The sequence below is a fragment of the Schistocerca cancellata genome, chromosome 5 (genome assembly GCF_023864275.1).
Source record: "Schistocerca cancellata isolate TAMUIC-IGC-003103 chromosome 5, iqSchCanc2.1, whole genome shotgun sequence".
NCBI classification, from domain to species: Eukaryota; Metazoa; Arthropoda; class Insecta; order Orthoptera; family Acrididae; genus Schistocerca; species Schistocerca cancellata.
The window spans coordinates 150,802,482-150,820,123 of NC_064630.1; the positions used below are offsets into that span (position 1 = coordinate 150,802,482).

Consider the following 17,642-nt stretch of genomic DNA (forward strand, 5'->3'; position numbering starts at 1 on the left):
TTGTTGTATTATATTTGATCATTTTTTCTGTCTCCTTTGTTGTTATTTCTGTTCGATATCCATCTATCTTTCATGGAAAATCCATTCCATTTTTAATATTGTTAAAGTTGTTTTATTGTGTAAACTTTTGGCTTTCAGTATTGATTTCTTTTTACATTGAGATGTATACAGTAGGTCAACAAATTTATTATTATCATGAGTTAGCAGATGTTATTTTAGGTTTTAGTTTATGGACTGTCAAAAAATCCAATTTGCCGCAGTTGTCCATTAGTTTCACTATTTATTATTAAGAATTTATACAGTTCTATATTTGATGTTTATATTTTCACGTCATCTCACCAATATTGTTCTACCTATGAGTTTTTAAAATAAAAATTTTATTGTACAACAGTTGTAACTGATTTTGATGGTAACTGGACTTTTTAGAAGTACAAAAAATAAGAGGATAGCAGATGGAACACAGCATATTGAAAAGCTGACTGGCAAAGAAAATTGGGAAACCTGAAGAACTGTAATGAGAATTATTTTAGTGTGTGCCAAACTTTTTGATGTTATTTATAGTAAATTGATAAAACCAGATGAAGGGCTCAAAATCTCTGAATGAATCAAGACAAATGGAAAGGCAAGAAAACATCTAATTCTGTCACTTGACACGGAGCCTTTACTTCACATTGGGGAATGCAAGACTGCCAAAGTGACTTGGAGTCAGCTGCATAAGATTTATGACATTTGCTCAGCCAGAAAGATTGCTTCACATAGAAACAAGTTTCATATTATCATGTGGGAAGTGTCCAATGGTACGCAGGGCCATCTAGCCAAGAATTGTGGAATAAAAGTTCAACTTTCTTGGTGGTGACCTTCATGGGTGATTTTTGCAAAATTTGCCCAGTGAGTTTGATTATATTTACCTTACATGGAACAATTTATCTTCTGAGAGGAAACATGGGAAAGGTTACAGAATTGATTATTCAATTATGAGTTGAGAATAACAATCATGACGATGATAGAATTGCTACAGAAATGATAAAATGGAGATAGAAAATGATTTTCATATGTTGAAGTGTGTCACATATCAAAATAATGAAACATAAGTTTGGTTTGTTTTAGATTTAAGAAAAAGAGCAATCAATCAAATAAATGTCCTAGCATAGAGAAAAGAAAGAACTGTGCTATGTTATCAGCCTGTATAACACCAATGGGAAGTTCACGAAATTGTAGCTACACAGGTACTTCAAAAATTGAGAAGAAAGTTTTAATGGTGAGATGCAACAATTTTTCTGCAGTTGTAAACAAACAGGACTGTGTCAGATGTTACATGGACAATGGTGCGATGCATCATATAACAAATCAGCATGATTGGTACATTGTGTGTGAGCCATTTGAAACTCCGAGAAACATAATGCTAAAAATTGTGTATAAAATATTGAAGCATTTGGTGCAGATCGAATTGGTGTACAGATATTCAGTGGACAAAAATGGATGGCCCTATATGTTGAAATTTTATGTTTTGTTCAAGTGGATCTAATAACTTATTTTCACTTTCTGTTAAGAAAGCTGCTCAAAAAGTAATAGGCCACATAATTGAAAACTGTGGGAAGCCGTGGGTATTTTTCAAAAATGATATTGCCATAGCTGTTGCCGCATCCAGTGGTGAAAATGAACTTTTATCATTTGACTGTGAAGCTTGTCAACCCCCACCCCTACACTGCCCCCCCCTCCCCCACCCAAAAAAAATCAAAATAAACACTATAGGGACCAGTTTTTGAAGGATCATGATATGGAAGATCATTAATAGCAGCTTTTGTGAGGGGTGCGTGGATGGTAAACATCATCAGCTAGTGTTTAATGAAAGAGTGCAGAAACCCACTACAGCTGGAGAATTAGTTTATGCAGATGATTGTGGACCAATGGAAGAAAATGATTTGCAGGGTCATTGATAATTTGCTGTTTTTAAGGCTGATTTTTTTCCATATATTCTGTAACAGAAAGATGAAATTAAAAAAAAAAGTTATATTATTTGTTAAAATGATAAAAACTAAAGCTAAAATTACAGCGAAAAAACATAAAGCAAGTAGCAAAGAGTTCCATAATAAAGATGTACATAGATATTGGTTGGACTGAACATTCAATTATTGTGCCATAAACATTTCCAGAGAATGGAGCTGCTGAGGGGGAAAATAGAATCATACATGAGATGGCATGTTCTTGGTTCTGCCCTGCTCTGCTGGAAACTTACCAAAAGCATTGTGGAATGAGGAAATTCTGGCTGCATCATACACTCTGAATGGTATTGGTCCCATGAATATGAAAGGTAAAACTTGAATTGGGATATTTTTGAAAAAGGAAGTTTCTTTTGTTAAATGGGTGACATCTGGAACAGAACGCTGTGCATGGATACCCACATAAAGACAGAAGCAGTTTGTTCTAAATCTTCAAAAGGATATGTGGTTGGTTATAATAGTTGTGGGAATCATTTTTATTGTTCTGTAGAAGGCATGTCTGTGTATTCAGAGATGTACAATTGAACAAATACAGAAACTCAACCCTTTTAGTCCCTTAAGTGGGACTAAAAGGGTTGAGGATACATCAGATGTAGTCGAAAAGGAAGATATTGCAGAAACTGAATGTGAAAATGCTGATTTTGAAAAGGACGTTTAATGAGATTGAATGAACTAAGATATAGTGAAGAGTAACAGAAAGGTTAGCAATCATTTGTATGAATTTGAGGGCAAGTTGAGAGCAACTTGGAAGTAAGACATAAAGACAAAGAAAGCTATAATTTAAGTGAGAGGTGATATTTGAAGAAAGTGTCATGTTTCAGTGAAGATTCACCCCACTGACCAAGAACGATGATTTTTTTGTGAGATGCCAAGGAATTACAAAGAAGCAGTGCGGTCAGAAAAGTTTGAAGAATGGAAGAAAGTAATAGAAGAAGAAATTAATCCTGTGGTAAAAAAATAAAACATGGAAATTAGCTTACAAAACTAAAACAAATAAGATAATTAAAAATTGATGTGTTTTTGCTACAGTATTAAATGTAAATAATGAAAAGGTTTGATATATACCAAAAAATAAGATTACATTGACACATTTGGCCCTGCAGCAAGATCTGAGATAACAGGAGCCCTGTTGAGTGTGTGTTGCAATTCAACATGATTGGTGTGTAAGGCAGTTTGATTAAGGACTGCATTTCGAATGGTATTTTGAAGGAGTAAATTCAAGTGTATCAACCAGAATACTATGAAGGTGGTACGGGATGTGTATGTTGACTGCTGAAGAGTTTGTATGGTTTAAACCAAGGCTCACAATGCTGGGTGGATTGTCTTGGTAGGTTTTTAGAATATGTAATTCATGGGAGACAGTGAATTCATCTGGTCACGTATAACAAGTGTAGGTGAAAATAAGTTAATTGTTGGACGTTTTTACCTGCCATCCGATTCTGCTGTGGTATTTCAAAGAAAGTCTACAGTTAGTAATGTGTAAATATTCAGATCATGAAATACTAGTTTGAGGTGACTTTTAACTGCCGAGTATAGACTGGGATGTGTATGAATTCACTGCGGGGAATAACAGACAGACAGTCATGCAAAATACTTTGAACATTGTCTTGAGCAGCTAGCTTGGCAGCCCACACACAGTGGAAATATCTTAGACCTTGAAGCTACAAATAGGCTGGAACTTACTGACAGTGTCAGCATAGAAACAGGGATTAGCAATCATGAGGTCATTGTAGCAACTACAATTACAAAAGTTAGTAAATCATACAAGAAGGCTGTGAGAGTGTTTCTGCTAGATAGAGCAGATAAGCAGTTATTAACATCTTACTTAGACAGTCAACTGGCAACACTTAGTACCAGTAAGGTGGATGTAGGAGAATTATGGGCAAAGTTTAAGAATACTGTAAATGGTGGTCTGGAGAGCGACGTGCGTAGTAAAGTGGATAAAGGATGGAAAAGACCCACCTTGGTTTAATAATGAAATTTGTAAGATGCTTGGGAAGCAAAGGTTGTTGCGCTCTAGGTTCAAAAGGGGACTCACAAACGATGACAAACAAAGGTTAGTAGAGAGTCGAGCATCTGTGAAAAGATCTATGCACGAAGCATACAACTACTACCACCGTCCCACCGTAGCAAAAGATCTTGCAGAGAACCCAAGCAAATTCTGGTTGGATGTAAAATCACTAAGAGGGCCTAAGGCTTCCATTCAGTCCCTTGTTGACCAGTCTGGTGCGGCAGTTGAACATAGCAAAACAAAAGCTGAAGTTTTTAATTTCATGCTCAAGAAATCGTTCACACAGGAGAACCGTACAAACATACCATTATTTGATTACTGGACGGACTCCCTATGGACGATATAGAAATAAGCATACATGGCTTAGAGAAGTAACTTAAAGATTTGAAAACAAGTAAATCACCAGGTCCAGATGGAGTACCAGTTCAGTTTTACAAGAGTACTCTACGGCATTGGCCCCTTACCTAGCTTGCATTTATTGTGAATCTCTCGCCCAGCGCAAAGTCCCAAGTGGCTGGACAAAAGCATAGATGACTCCAGTGTATACGAAATGTAAAAAAATGGACATGAAAAATTACAGACCAATATCCCTAACTTCTGTTTGCTGCAAAATCCTTGAATACATTCTCAGTTCTAATGTAATAAATTTTCTTGAAGCTAAGCAGCTTATGTCCATAAATCAACATGCTCATGTGAAACTCAGCTTTTCATTTTCTCACATGATTATGGAACTATGGATGAAGGGCAACAGGCAGAGTCCGTATTTCTAGATTTCCGGAAAGCACTTGACTTGGTGCCTGAATGCAGGCTGTTAACGAAGGTACGAGCACATGGAACAAGATCACAGATATGTGAGTGGCTCAAAGACTTCCTAAATAATAGGACCCAGTATGTTGTCCTCAACAGCTAGTGTTCATCAGAGACAAGGGTATCATCATGAGTGCCCCAGGGAAGTGTGATAAGTTCGCTAATGTTCTCTTTTCTGCAGTCTGCGGTTGTTTGCTGATGATGCCGTGTTGTACAGCAACGTGTCAAAGTTGAATGGGTGTAGGAAGATACAAGAAAACTTAGACAAAATTCCCAGTTGGTGTGATGAATGGCAGCTAGCCCTAAATGTGGAAAAATGAAAGTTAATGCAAATGAATAGGAAGAACAAACCTGTAATTATCGGACACAACATTACTAGTGTCCAGCTTGACACAATCAAGTCATTTAAATATCTGGGCATAACACTGCAAAGAGATACAATTTGGAACAAGCATGTGAAAACTGCAGTAAGGAAGGCAAATGGTCAACTTCAGTTTATTGGGAGAATTTTAAGGAAGAGTGGTTCACCTGTAAAGGAGACCACATACAGGACGCTGGTGCAACCTTCAGTACTGCTTGAGTGTTTGGGGTCCGTACCAGGTCAGATTGAAGGAAGACATCCAAGCAATTCAGAGGAGGGCTGATAGATTTGTTATTGATACTTAATTGTTACGGAGGTGCTTCGTGAACTCAAATGGGAATCCCTGGAGGGAAGGCAGCATTTTGTTCGGGAACCACCATTGAGAAAATTTAGAGAACTGGCATTTGAAGCCGACTGCTGAACAGTTCTGCTCCTGCCAACATACTTAAGGACCATGAAGATAAGATACAATAAATTAGAGCTCATACGAAGGCGTACAGACAGTTGTTTCTCCCTCTCTATTTGCGAGCGGAACATGAGGAGAAATGACAAGTAGTCATTCAGGGTACCCTCTGTCACACACCTTATGGTGGCGTGTGGAGTATCTATGTACATGTAGATGTAGAGAAGCCTCAGCAGCTGTCTAGCACAATCCCATACAAAGAAAGAGAGTTTAATTAAATGATAGTTATGTTTGCAATTATAGGTTCTTACAAAATGTGTAATGACTAGGGAGTGGAAGAAATTGTTTTATTTTGTGGCCAGATTTGGTGCTTTCTTTCACCACATCTGATATTACTTTTCCCCAAAGTCTGTTTTATTTTTTGTCAGATTTGTTGCTGTTTTTAATGATATTTGTTGTTATGTTTGCAAATTAGTAAAAACTTTTGCCAAATTTCCTATTATTTATTTCCCAAATTACCTCGCCTTTTCATACTGCCAATAAAAAAATTCTATGACTACGTTCTAGTCAATTGGAAGGGGGACATAAGGATGTAATGCACCATAAATTTCACACATCAAAACTTAAAGTGAATGAAACTGTTTGCATTTTTGAGCTTTTGTTGTTTCTGGATATATTGCTACTAATGAAAATCGCACTGCAGGCAAATGAGGACAAGGCTCTTAAAAGCCACAGTCTTTGTACATTCCTCTTTTTTATGATAGAAGCACAATTGTCCAAGACCATTACTTTTCAGAAATATTAGAGGTGGTTCATTATGAGATAATTAGGCTTGCCAAGGGAGTCTGTGAGTCTTGTGTGTCTGCTCTGTGTTGTGACCGTGAGCTGCCTCTCAACTTCAAGTGACTACTGTTCATGATGCAACAAACAAATCAAATGTGTTCCAGTCCTTGTTTAGTTGCATATGGTACCTCACCAGTAGAGCAATATTTTAGTAATAGTTCATCGTTAATATGATTGTTAATCATTTACACCATTCAGAAGAGGTTGTGACAAGTACAGTAGTCATGTTCACACCTTGGGTGAAGGTGGTGTCATCTTAACAGTACCAGAATTATTTTAAATTGACAAAATATTTAAAAAGGAAGAATAACAGTAAATAACAATAATTTAGATTATATATAAATTTTATTAATTTTAATGGTATACGATAAGTATCATAATGCACCAAGACAGGTTTAAACAGATGGCTTTGTTAACTGCTGAGTTATCTCCTTGATTATGTCTTAAAGGTTTGTGTCACAGATGAATTTATTGAATAAATGTGTGCTGTATGTAATGTTAAAGGCTGTGAAGCAGATGAGGCACTGAGTTTAGCATTTTAAGTGCAGCTTTAACATTTTCTTGGCAGGCTTCAATTTCATAGTTTTGTTGACACTTTATAGCACAGGATACTTACGTTATTCATTTGTTAAATTATGTCAGTAGAGATTCAAGTTCACCGAGTAGTTTATGCTTTTCATCATACAAGTAATTGTTATGTAAGGAATGTTATAAAACACTGAGTAAGCATTTGCAAACTTTAGTAAGTCAGTTTGGCAAGTTAAGTATGGAAACATCATTTGCCATTATTTGAAGTTATCTGCTTGGTGTAGCTAGTTTGTTTTTTTTTTTTTTTTTTTTTCCCTCACCAACTCTGAAACACTTTCATTATTTAACTTTCTTCATATTCACAGAATAATGGTTGTACCGTGGGGACTGTTTTTTCACTGAGCATTTAAATTTGGTTGTGGCAGTTATCAGAAAATGAGAGCACTTCATTATGAATTATAAACTGATTATAAATTCAGGCACTATGTATCTTGACATAGTAAAACTCGTCCTCTCTCCCCTCTCCTATAACCATTACTTTAATGGGTACATTTTTGCTGGCATGCATAAGTTTTGAGAAAAATTTAATATTCTAATACTTGTTTAGTTCTTTACAAGTTTCTGTTGATGAAACACTGGAACAAAGTAGACTAATTGTTTTTTCTTATTCCTTGTCCCTTATTTCATTACTAAAATTTCAGTGATTAATGATTAAATACTGGCGTACTTGTTGTCAGAAAGCATGGAAAGAAAACCTACTTTGTGGAGATTACTCTAATAACTTGGAAATTCAATAATTTCCTTATATGATAATTTCCAGAAAGATTCCTATGGCCCGAATAAGACGTTCTTACAAACTTGTCAAAAAAAATTTTTTTTTACTTTTCCAGTTTGTGATGCAATGAACTAAAGAGAGAAAATGTATATATTGTATACTATGTAACCTTTAACTAAAGGGGCACATTGGGCAAGCTGATGTCTTCCAATTTCTGCCTTTCAAGGTGCAACCTAAAGAGAGATTTTGTACCCCATTCTGATTTGATTAGTGAACTCCAGTTAAACTCTAAAAACTGTTTTAATCATCCTCTCACTAATATTAAAATTCAAGAGAAGGCAGGTATTAGGGCATGCTGGAGGCAATCTGTTAAGCACTTGTAAAAATACACTATGTTGCTATATGGGAAATTCTGGCTTGTTTTCGTAACAAGGTAGATTAGAAGGTTGTGGACAAGTGCCTAAAAATGAAAGGCAATAATTTTTTGTTGAAAGAAATGATGACAGCCAAGTCAGGAAAATGTTGCACATCTTTGGATAGGATACCATTTTCTGATGCATAGTCTTTTTGTTCCAAAGGGTCATTTTAGTTTTTGATAAGAGCAACCAGATATTAAGTGTTGATCTGCCAATATATACAAAATCTTCTCTCTATAGGGGAGATGTTCTTGGGCGGCAGTTTATGAATGTGCGGGTTTGTAGCTGTCCAAAACGTGATAAGGAGAAAGAAGAGAAGAAAGTGAAGGAAGGGAAGAAAATAAAAGAAGAGAAAGTGCATGCAACAAAGAGGCCTTTTAAAACCACAGAATCAAATGAACCTCCCAAAAAAGTTGTGAAACCCGAGCCAGGAGAGGCTGCAATTGTTAAGGCAAGTACTTTAGTTGCTTTATTTTCTGATTAAAATAAGTGGCATGGAAAATATGTTCATTTATAAGGGATGAGGTGAAATAAAGAGCAACATTGGAAAGTGCAGAAAATACTGTGTGTCATTGGCAGGTAGGTGATACCATTCAGTCAACCATATTCCACAAACATTAGCATTTGGTAACAGTGGATCAGTGTTCCTCTCAGCATAGTGTGTACACTTTCAGTGTTGTATTTAAGTGGCAATTTTTAGAGCAGGCATGCCATGATTTCTGTAACTTTGTTAGCATTCAGTGCAAAGCATACACCTGAAAATATTGAGCATGTAAGAGTCACAGACATATTTAAAAGCTTTTTGTCCACAGTTTGTAGTAACTGAGTAGATTTTTTTCAACAGATGTAGGTAACCTCTCATACAGCTAGCATGAAATTTGTTCAGAGTTAAGTGATCTCTTGACTGCAGGTATTGCCTTCCCATCCATTCACCTATTCTCATAAAATGGGTCCTTCTCTTGTCGGATTATCTGTAGTGTGAAATGTTCAGGATAAGTTGCTAGGAGTAATTGGAGTGTAATAAAAAAGATCTGTCAGAATTTGCAGCAAGTTCCACTAGGAATGTTAAACTTTGGAGTCTGGTTACAATATTGTGTACACCCAGCTAGACTTCATTGTGCTGTATGCTGTAGTTATTTTTAAAAATTAGTTACTTCATATCATATTTCAAACTTACTTTTTTTAAGACTGTGAAGAAATATGTTGAAAAACCTTGCCATCTCGCATATCTTGTGCATTTTTTTAAGCTTTGTATCATTATTCCTCCTAGATCTGGCCTTGATCCTAATGGTTGGTTATCAGACTATAGGGTGAGAGATGTACCACAGCCATGATCACCCAGATAAATTAAACTATAGGCTAACTGTGCTTGATGTAAATGTAAGTATTTACAGCAAAATTAATCTTGAAAGATATTGAGGTTCCTCTGTAGTAAAAGATGACTTCCTTTAATTGGATTTATTCATCTTCAAACAATAGAAAACATGTCTCAACTATATCACACTCATTGCTTTGATAGTACTTACCAGTGTTAAATTCCATGCACTCCAAGAAAGCCATGGATAATTCAACATTCCTGTTCCAACAAAATAGTTCCCTTAATGTGCTATTTCACACTTTATAATTCAACCTCACATGTTTCTGACTCAGACCTTATTTATTACACATTTCATTTATTGGTCATGCACTACAAAATAAAGGATTTTTTGATGATGTCTGTTGTGATAAATTCAATTGGGTTGCAGTATCACTACACATATTCAGTGTTTCCACACCCACATTTAAACTCATTAATCCAAAAGCTAATGGGCTGCAGTGTTAGTCCAGAGCCCACGAGAACTGCATCCAACTCAGTTTTGATCTCTCCAGAGTGGTCTCCACCTTTAAATCTAAACGCTGGATGACAACACAAAACTCCCTTACAACCAAAATATACAGGGTGTTCATAAACAGTCTGAAGAGCTTGTAAGAGTGTTGCAGAGTAGGTTATGTTGAGAAAGAAATGTTAAGGAAAAAATTTGATACATTGCACCGTGTCTAAGTAAATTAGCATTGAAGTTAGCCTATCAGGTCATTGCATACACAAATTCCATCGACCCACCAGATAAAATAAGTGTCAGCTGTTATCATAGCGTAGAGGATAATGCATGAGACTGCTCAGCCCTTGGCTTGGATTCAATCCTTAGAACTGTCCCTTGCCCGATTTTTGTGTTTCTTTCTTTTTCGGTCTTAAGAAAGCAAACAAAGAATAGGTTTGGTGAAACCGTCTTTGGCAGGGCAATTGAATTTGCACGCACAGTGGCCCGATTGTTTAACTTCAATGGTCATTGACTCGGAAATTGCACAACATATTGAATTTTTTTCTTTATAGTTATTTTGCAGCACAACCTATCTTGCAGCATCCTTATAAGCTTTTCAGACCATCTTTGACCACTGCATATATCCAGTGCCCTTTCATCTTAGCAACTATATCATCGATGTTCACATCTTATTGAACTGTTTCTGCTTACTGTAAAACATGTAAAACCAGAATTTATGCAGGTTTTGTGGTAACTTTAGGTTTTGCTTTCAGTTTTCCTCTTGTAATCGATTGAGGGTCGAATCTCAAACTCTTTAATTTGATTTGTAGTCTGACACACCCAGTCAGCCATTGGTCTGCACACTACAGATAATTCAGTAATGTAATCAGAAACGACCATGTTTTATTTTCATTGATTTGTACCACTTACTTCCAGTTTGAGATATTTTAAGGAAATACATAAGGCTCTTTCTGATTGAAACTGTCTGTGACCAGTTTGAATCGTCACATTTACAATTTATTGCCAACCTTAATGATTTGGGCTAGCGGAATGATTGCTCAAATATCACTTTCCCTTTGCAGATGTGCACAACAATTGGAAACTGTTCCTTGAGCAGAGCTATAAAACTGTACAACAGCAACTTAAATATATTTGAGAGAAGTTTTGAACAATTTTCAACTTGGATTCCTCGATTATAATGTACTAACATTAGAAAAAATTGTGTTATTAACTAGTATGAGTGTTGTTATAATGTATGGCTCATAATAAAATATTATCATTTCCAGTTTACCATAAGTGCCCTGCTAAAGCATGGGTCAAAAGGTGACAAAATTTTTCAGAAGTATCGTAATAAACATTGACTGGGATATCAAAGGATACAGTCTTTAGAAGATCTGGTCATCGGATCTCAGTTGTAAGGGCAGCATAACACTATATGTTATACTTGTTAACTTAACCAAATACGGGAAAGTTACCATATACTAGAATGAAAGATCATCTACATCAGTCTCAAATGTGTTAGCTGTATTTATTAAAGATGTTGGAGACTGGTAAGAGGGGATGGAATATCTAACCGCTTCTCAAGCTAGGGTTTCTACCCATTTTCCATGCGCATTTAATGTACACACAAACATTTTGCGCATTGTTGCTAAAAGGCAGTACTATACGAGTTCATTGCCAACCCTTTAATTTTATTTTTCTGATTATGAAATTAAAAAATAAAGGTTACTTTGTAATCTTTCTGTAATGAATGATTGACAATGGCCTATTCGATTTTGGTTAAGGATGATAAAAATTTTCTGTAGGAGTGTTGCCTCTTGTGATGATGTATTATTTTAGTGAACTGAATGAGAGCCATATTGCATACTTTTTCCAGATTTAATTTTCACAGTTGCTTGTGATTTTCTCTTCAAAAATTGTGTATGTCCTGTCCATATCAGGTAATGGATGCTGCTGGGGACTGTGGAGGGACAACACTGATTCTGAGGAACAGATATCGAGGCATTTAAATGAAGAACTTATTTAGTTACAGTTTTGAACTGATTTCTTTTGAATACTTATTTTGCTTTTCTTCCTGTGTGAAATTTTATTGTTTGTTCTTAATATACAGGATGTTCAAAAAAAAGTGTCGAATACTTTGAGTGAAGAAAAATAAGTCCAGTTAACATGGGTCCAGAAATGCATACTTTCTGAGATAAACATGTGTCGACAGTTGGCAGCAGCAAAACACATGTCTCACTCTCTTATGTTGGGGGTACTTCACGAATGATTGCTGTGCTCATATCATTCACAGGACATTCAGGCCCTGAGTCCTCAGGATCATCATTGTAGATGGCAGTTCTGTAAGTGGCTGTTGTAGAAGTGTGCTGCAGATCCATTGTTCACATCCAAGATCTTATTTACTGATGAGGCAGAGTTCACAAGAGAAGATAGTGTGAATTTTCATAACCAGCATGTATGGACAGATGTAAATCCCCAAGCAATTCAGGAAAGGGTCATCGACACCGGTTCTCAAACAGCATGTGGGCAGGTGTACTTGGGGATAAATTAATAGGGTCGTACATGCTACCACAAAGGTTAACTGGGACGCATTATCTGAACTTTCTCATTAATGTATTGCCTACCTTGGTGGAGGCTGTGCCATTGCAACTACAAATGAAAATGTGGTTCATGTGTGATGGTGCACAAGCACACTTTCACCACAGTGTGCGCAAACATCGGACGCAGTCATTTCAGGACCACTTGATTGGTCGGGGGAGGGAGGGGGGCCACGCCTTGGCCTGCTTGTTCCCCAGACCTTAATCCCCAAGACTTTTGATTATGGGGACACTTGAAGGAATTGGTCTGAGCCATGCCAATCAACAGTGTGCAGACACTAACGGGGTGCATCTTCAATGTGGACAGCAGGTGCAACTAGAACCGGGTATACTTCAAAGGGTAAGTCATTCCTTATGCCAGAAGGCAGAGGGGTGCATTATCAATGAATTGGCGCCATGTTGAACACTTCCTGTAAACACGTGTTTATTGCATTCCTGTAAACACGTGTTTATTGCAGAAAGTATGCATTTCTGGACTCTTGTTTATTGGACTTCTGTCTCTCTCTCTCTCTCTCTCTCTCTCTCTCTCTCTCTCTCTCTCTCTCTCTCTCTCTCTCTCTAACAGCTTGTATTATCTTCTTACAGATACCTGTTAAAGTATGCCACATAAAAGAGTTGGCCAAGTTTGCTTCTGATTTAATATATAGAGATGTGGGCAAGCAGCAGAGGCAGCTAAGTGACCAAGACAAATCACTTCTTGCTATATACAACAGTATAATAGAGGTAGGCAGTATGTTGTATCTAGTTATACAAATGCTTGTGTAAGCCATGATTAGGAAAAGTGCCTTCAATTGAAACTTAACTTTTAAAATTAGTGGTAATGTTAATGGTTTAAACCATAAGTGCAAGGTCTTACACAGCCACATATTCTGAATGTTCACACCACAAGATATGTCCTTTCACTTGAATTTCATTATATATTTAGTTCATACCATTTTCCATTTAATTAGACTAATTTGATGATGTTCTTTCTGGTACAAATTTCTGAATATTTTTTATGGCGTGTACTATTAATTTTTGTTTTCAGTGGACTAATTACTTTTTATGTATGTGTGTGTTTACAGACCCCCGAAGAAGAATTATTGCGAAGATTTCATTAACTTGTGTTCTATTCGTGTTCAAAATATTGTGTATGTTCAGCACACTGTTGACATTTTAGTGTTTCTTGGTTGTATCCATGACAGATTTCTGGAATATTTTCATAATTTTGTAATAAAATAAATATTTTCATATTTTGATTATAAATAAAAGAACAGATGGCCTTCTTTCTTTTGAACTTCGTACTTCTCACGCTTCCTGTATTTTGTACTTGCAAGCTGTGCTGACAGATTTTAGAAAGAACAGGGATGATAACTGAAGTTTTGAGTAACATCAGAACTGATAGATGGCATATGAATGAAAGAACAGACACCACGTAGAATCTGCAGCTGTGAAACATTATATGTGAACTGAAGGGGATCATTGCCATCAACTGCAGCAGGACATTATGCAGAATCAGCAGCAACGAGTGAAAATGTGCACTGGACCTTGATTTGAACCCAGAATCTCCTGCTTACTAACCAGGTACATCAACCACTGCACCATCCAGGACCCAGTGTCATCGCAATTGCATGGACTATCTCAGCATGCCTCAAGGCCGATTCACACTCCCATCGAGTACCACCTGTCCGCAGTCCCTGTTCATTGACACCATGTTTGCTACTCTGAGGTTCCTACAGGAAATCAGACATATTTGGGCATCCACACTGCAGAAGGTGGATCCATTGCCCAGTTAGACATATCAATTATATGAGTGCATAGAGTCTTTTCTTTCGAACATGGAGTTACCATGTTGTTGTACATAGAGCAAAGTTCAGAATACGGTCTTAAAAGGTGTCACTGTAATGTGGATCCTTTCGTAAAATGACAGAACATGGCTACTTTTTACTTGTAATTGGGAGTGATTTGAAAATGGCTTGAAATACAGATGTTACAAATGTGCTTGACAATGACAGTCGAAGCTAGCTAATTGAGTGATTTAATAAACATCACATTGCAGTGTACTATAGACCATGTGTACATTTTTTATCCATTAGGAATCGCACAACCACTGAGACCAGGGATAGAAAAGAATTTTCTCGGGAAATGAAGGTGACAACATAAACCGGCATAATACAAGAAAGGTATCGCCTCTATTTGGAGAATATCAAACAGCAGAGCAACTCTTACAAGACTACCATGTCTCATGTTCCTCATTGGTGGCTCTGGATTTTGATGGAAATTAATTGAAGTTTCCCTCTTGTCTTGTTGTAGCCACCACTTTCCTCTTGGCAGAAAACATCTGGTGCTCTTTGCTGGTGCTAAAACTATAAGATCACAACATTTCATTTAGACCAAGATCAGCTGTATTTGTAATTAATAAATAATATACAATCATCCTTTTCATTTTAACAATGTTAAGTCCTTCTGCACAATAATAATAATAATATGTCTACAGCTAGAATATCTGTCTACAGCAACAACCAGAATGCCAGACAATGATATATTAATCTGTAAGAATCCTCATTTGGTTCCAAAAAAATGTTAAACAAGAAATTTTTTAACACCATTGAAAATTATTAACATCACAGATGAGGGCTGGTCGACTCATATCTTTGCTTAGAATCTGTGTAATTGAAAAGGTTCTCTGCCTTGGGGCATTACACTGGTTTTAGCTGAAGGGAGTGGTATGGTGGATGACTTGATTTCCAGCCCCAGAAATTGTTCCTCCTCAATTCTGCTGCGGCGAGCTGGAAAAGGATTGTATGGTAAATCCAACACCAGGAGGACATCAACCAGAAATTCACAAGCACATTATCATGCTATGGTGGTGGACTGGGCACAGCTTATGGCATTGGCAGTGATTGTGATGTTAGTTGGTGTGAATAGAAGACATGAAATCTTCTATCATGCAGTTGTTGTTAGCAACAAAGTCAATCAGATTGCAAAACGTAATCCACAAGTGTATGAATATTTTACCAATAAACTTACAGTACTTTCCTGTACCAAAAAGGGTTTGGTGATTCATGTGGTTATCAAATCTTGTATTTCTATGCTCTGTCCTACTGATATAGCTTACACCTACCTAGTAAGGGCATAAACACACAACTTTCTATTACATAACATATTTACAGTTCATTGTTTGTATAGACAAGTACATGTAAATTGACATTGCATATTTTATTCTGGATTTTTCTTTGGGAGGGGGGTAGTTTTAGGCACAGTCCTCCCTGCACTGGGTGCTTCAGTGTCATGTGCAAATAATAAATACTTGCTCACTGTCCATACTTCATTAAACCTCGTTTGTCACCTGCTGCACAAATTCTTAACTTATTTCCACATTGGTGAGTACTAAATAGCACTCTCTCTCTCTCTCTCTCTCTCTCTCTCTCTCACTCTCTCTCTCTCTCTCTCTCTCTCTCTCTCTCTTTTTCTTTCTTTCTCTTCACAACCCAGTGCCTGTTTACTGTATGTATGACCATTGTCTGCTCGACTTTAAGGTCGCCTTACACAGGCTGCCCGACTCACCATGCAAGTCAATCCTGTCCCACTCACCTGTATGTGGGCGATGGACTTGCTGTTGGGTCCATGTTTCAGGTGCATCAGTTCATCCATCGAGCCGCTACCTGCTTATTCTGACCACTACTTGCCAGGCCACACTCTGTCAGTACAGGCAGGTAGTGTCCGCCAATCAGTTGCCTGTGTTCACACACACAGAGTCGGATGGGTTGCAGCTATGGTTGATTATATAAAATAAAGAATGAGAAGAAGAGAAAAACAAATCATTTGAAAATTTTAAGTTTATATACACTCTTATGGTATTGCTTTAATAACTAGTCATTAAACATATCTGAACATTCTAATTTCTATGTGACAATTCTGCTGCTTTGTACAGTTTCCATGATAGTATGTTATGTATTTCTTAAAAATTGCAGAGCAGTTCCATTGGCATAAGATGTCTCGAAAACTTCTTAAGATTTGATAACAGTACAATCATTTCACTTTTCCTAAGTTCAGGATGTACAATAGGTACGCAACTGTGTTCAGACTTCTCCGCTTTTTTGTTCAGCACTGATAACTTGAGATGATTACATATCAGTACTTCGTCTCCTACTTTAAAAAAACGCCTCAATTGCGTGATGTACTTCTCAGAAAATTTCATCCATTAGTGAGCACAGAGGTTAGTTAATGCTTGTCTAATTTTGTCCTCATACAATACTTATAAAGTTGGCCCAGCAGTGGTGGGCCACTTTTGTGCAGGATCGGGCCGCAGCAGAGGATCATCGAGAGGATGCACACTGGTGGCAGTCACTTTATTACAACAACTCGTGACTTCACACTCGAGTGCTTTGGTATCGAAACTGTGCCCCCCACACAACGTAAAGAGGCTGGAGCGGTGTCAGCTGGCATCCAGCCAGCATATCCTGATGTATATGCACCAGAATACTGACAGTTGCAACCAGCGAGCAGCACATGACACAATTACGTGTGCCACACAGTGAGAGTGCCATCAGCAGCATAGGAAACCACTGTCCCAGCGACAACAGTTCCCTGTTCACTTTCCTAGAAAACATTTCCCCAAATCTATCTTCACACAATGCTCACATATCATACTAACAATCACAATATGTTGACTGGTAGTCCCACTTATCTCTCTGTAAAACTAAGATATAGGCCATGAAGGTCCAATGGTACCGGCCGGCCGCCACGTCATCCCCAGGCCGCAGGAATCACTGGATGCTGATATGGAGGGACGTGTCGTCAGCACACCATTCTCCCAGCTGTATGTCAGTTTACGAGACCTGAGCCACTACTTCTCAATTCAGTAGTTCCTCATTTTGCCTCACAAGGGCCGAGTGCACTCCACTTGCCGACAGCACTCGGCAGACCTCACGGTCGCCCATCTGAGTGTTAGCCCAGCTCGACAGTGCTTAACTTCGGTGATCTGACGGGAACCGGTGTTACCACTGTGGCAATGCCATTGGCACTTATCAGTCTCGCTGCAATATTAATCTCTGACTGTGTTCCTCTCACGATGTTAGGTATTTTGGTACTCCTATTCACCCAAAGCAGCTGTGTGGTGC

The 17,642-nt window shown here is 37.5% G+C and overlaps 1 protein-coding gene across 6 annotated transcripts in view; it reads left to right on the forward strand.

The window, feature by feature from the left end:
• LOC126189004 (cellular tumor antigen p53-like) overlaps nt 1–13,816 on the forward strand; it is a 174,897-nt gene extending 161,081 nt beyond the window's left edge. For all 6 annotated transcript variants that reach the window (XM_049930810.1, XM_049930812.1, XM_049930813.1 and 3 more), the window contains 3 exons: nt 8,385–8,595; nt 13,126–13,263; nt 13,605–13,816. In XM_049930810.1, the coding sequence (XP_049786767.1) occupies nt 8,385–8,595; nt 13,126–13,263; nt 13,605–13,640 (385 nt within the window). In that variant the 3' untranslated portion in view covers nt 13,641–13,816. The remainder of the gene's footprint in view (nt 1–8,384; nt 8,596–13,125; nt 13,264–13,604) is intronic.
• Nucleotides 13,817–17,642: the final 3,826 nt, after the last annotated feature.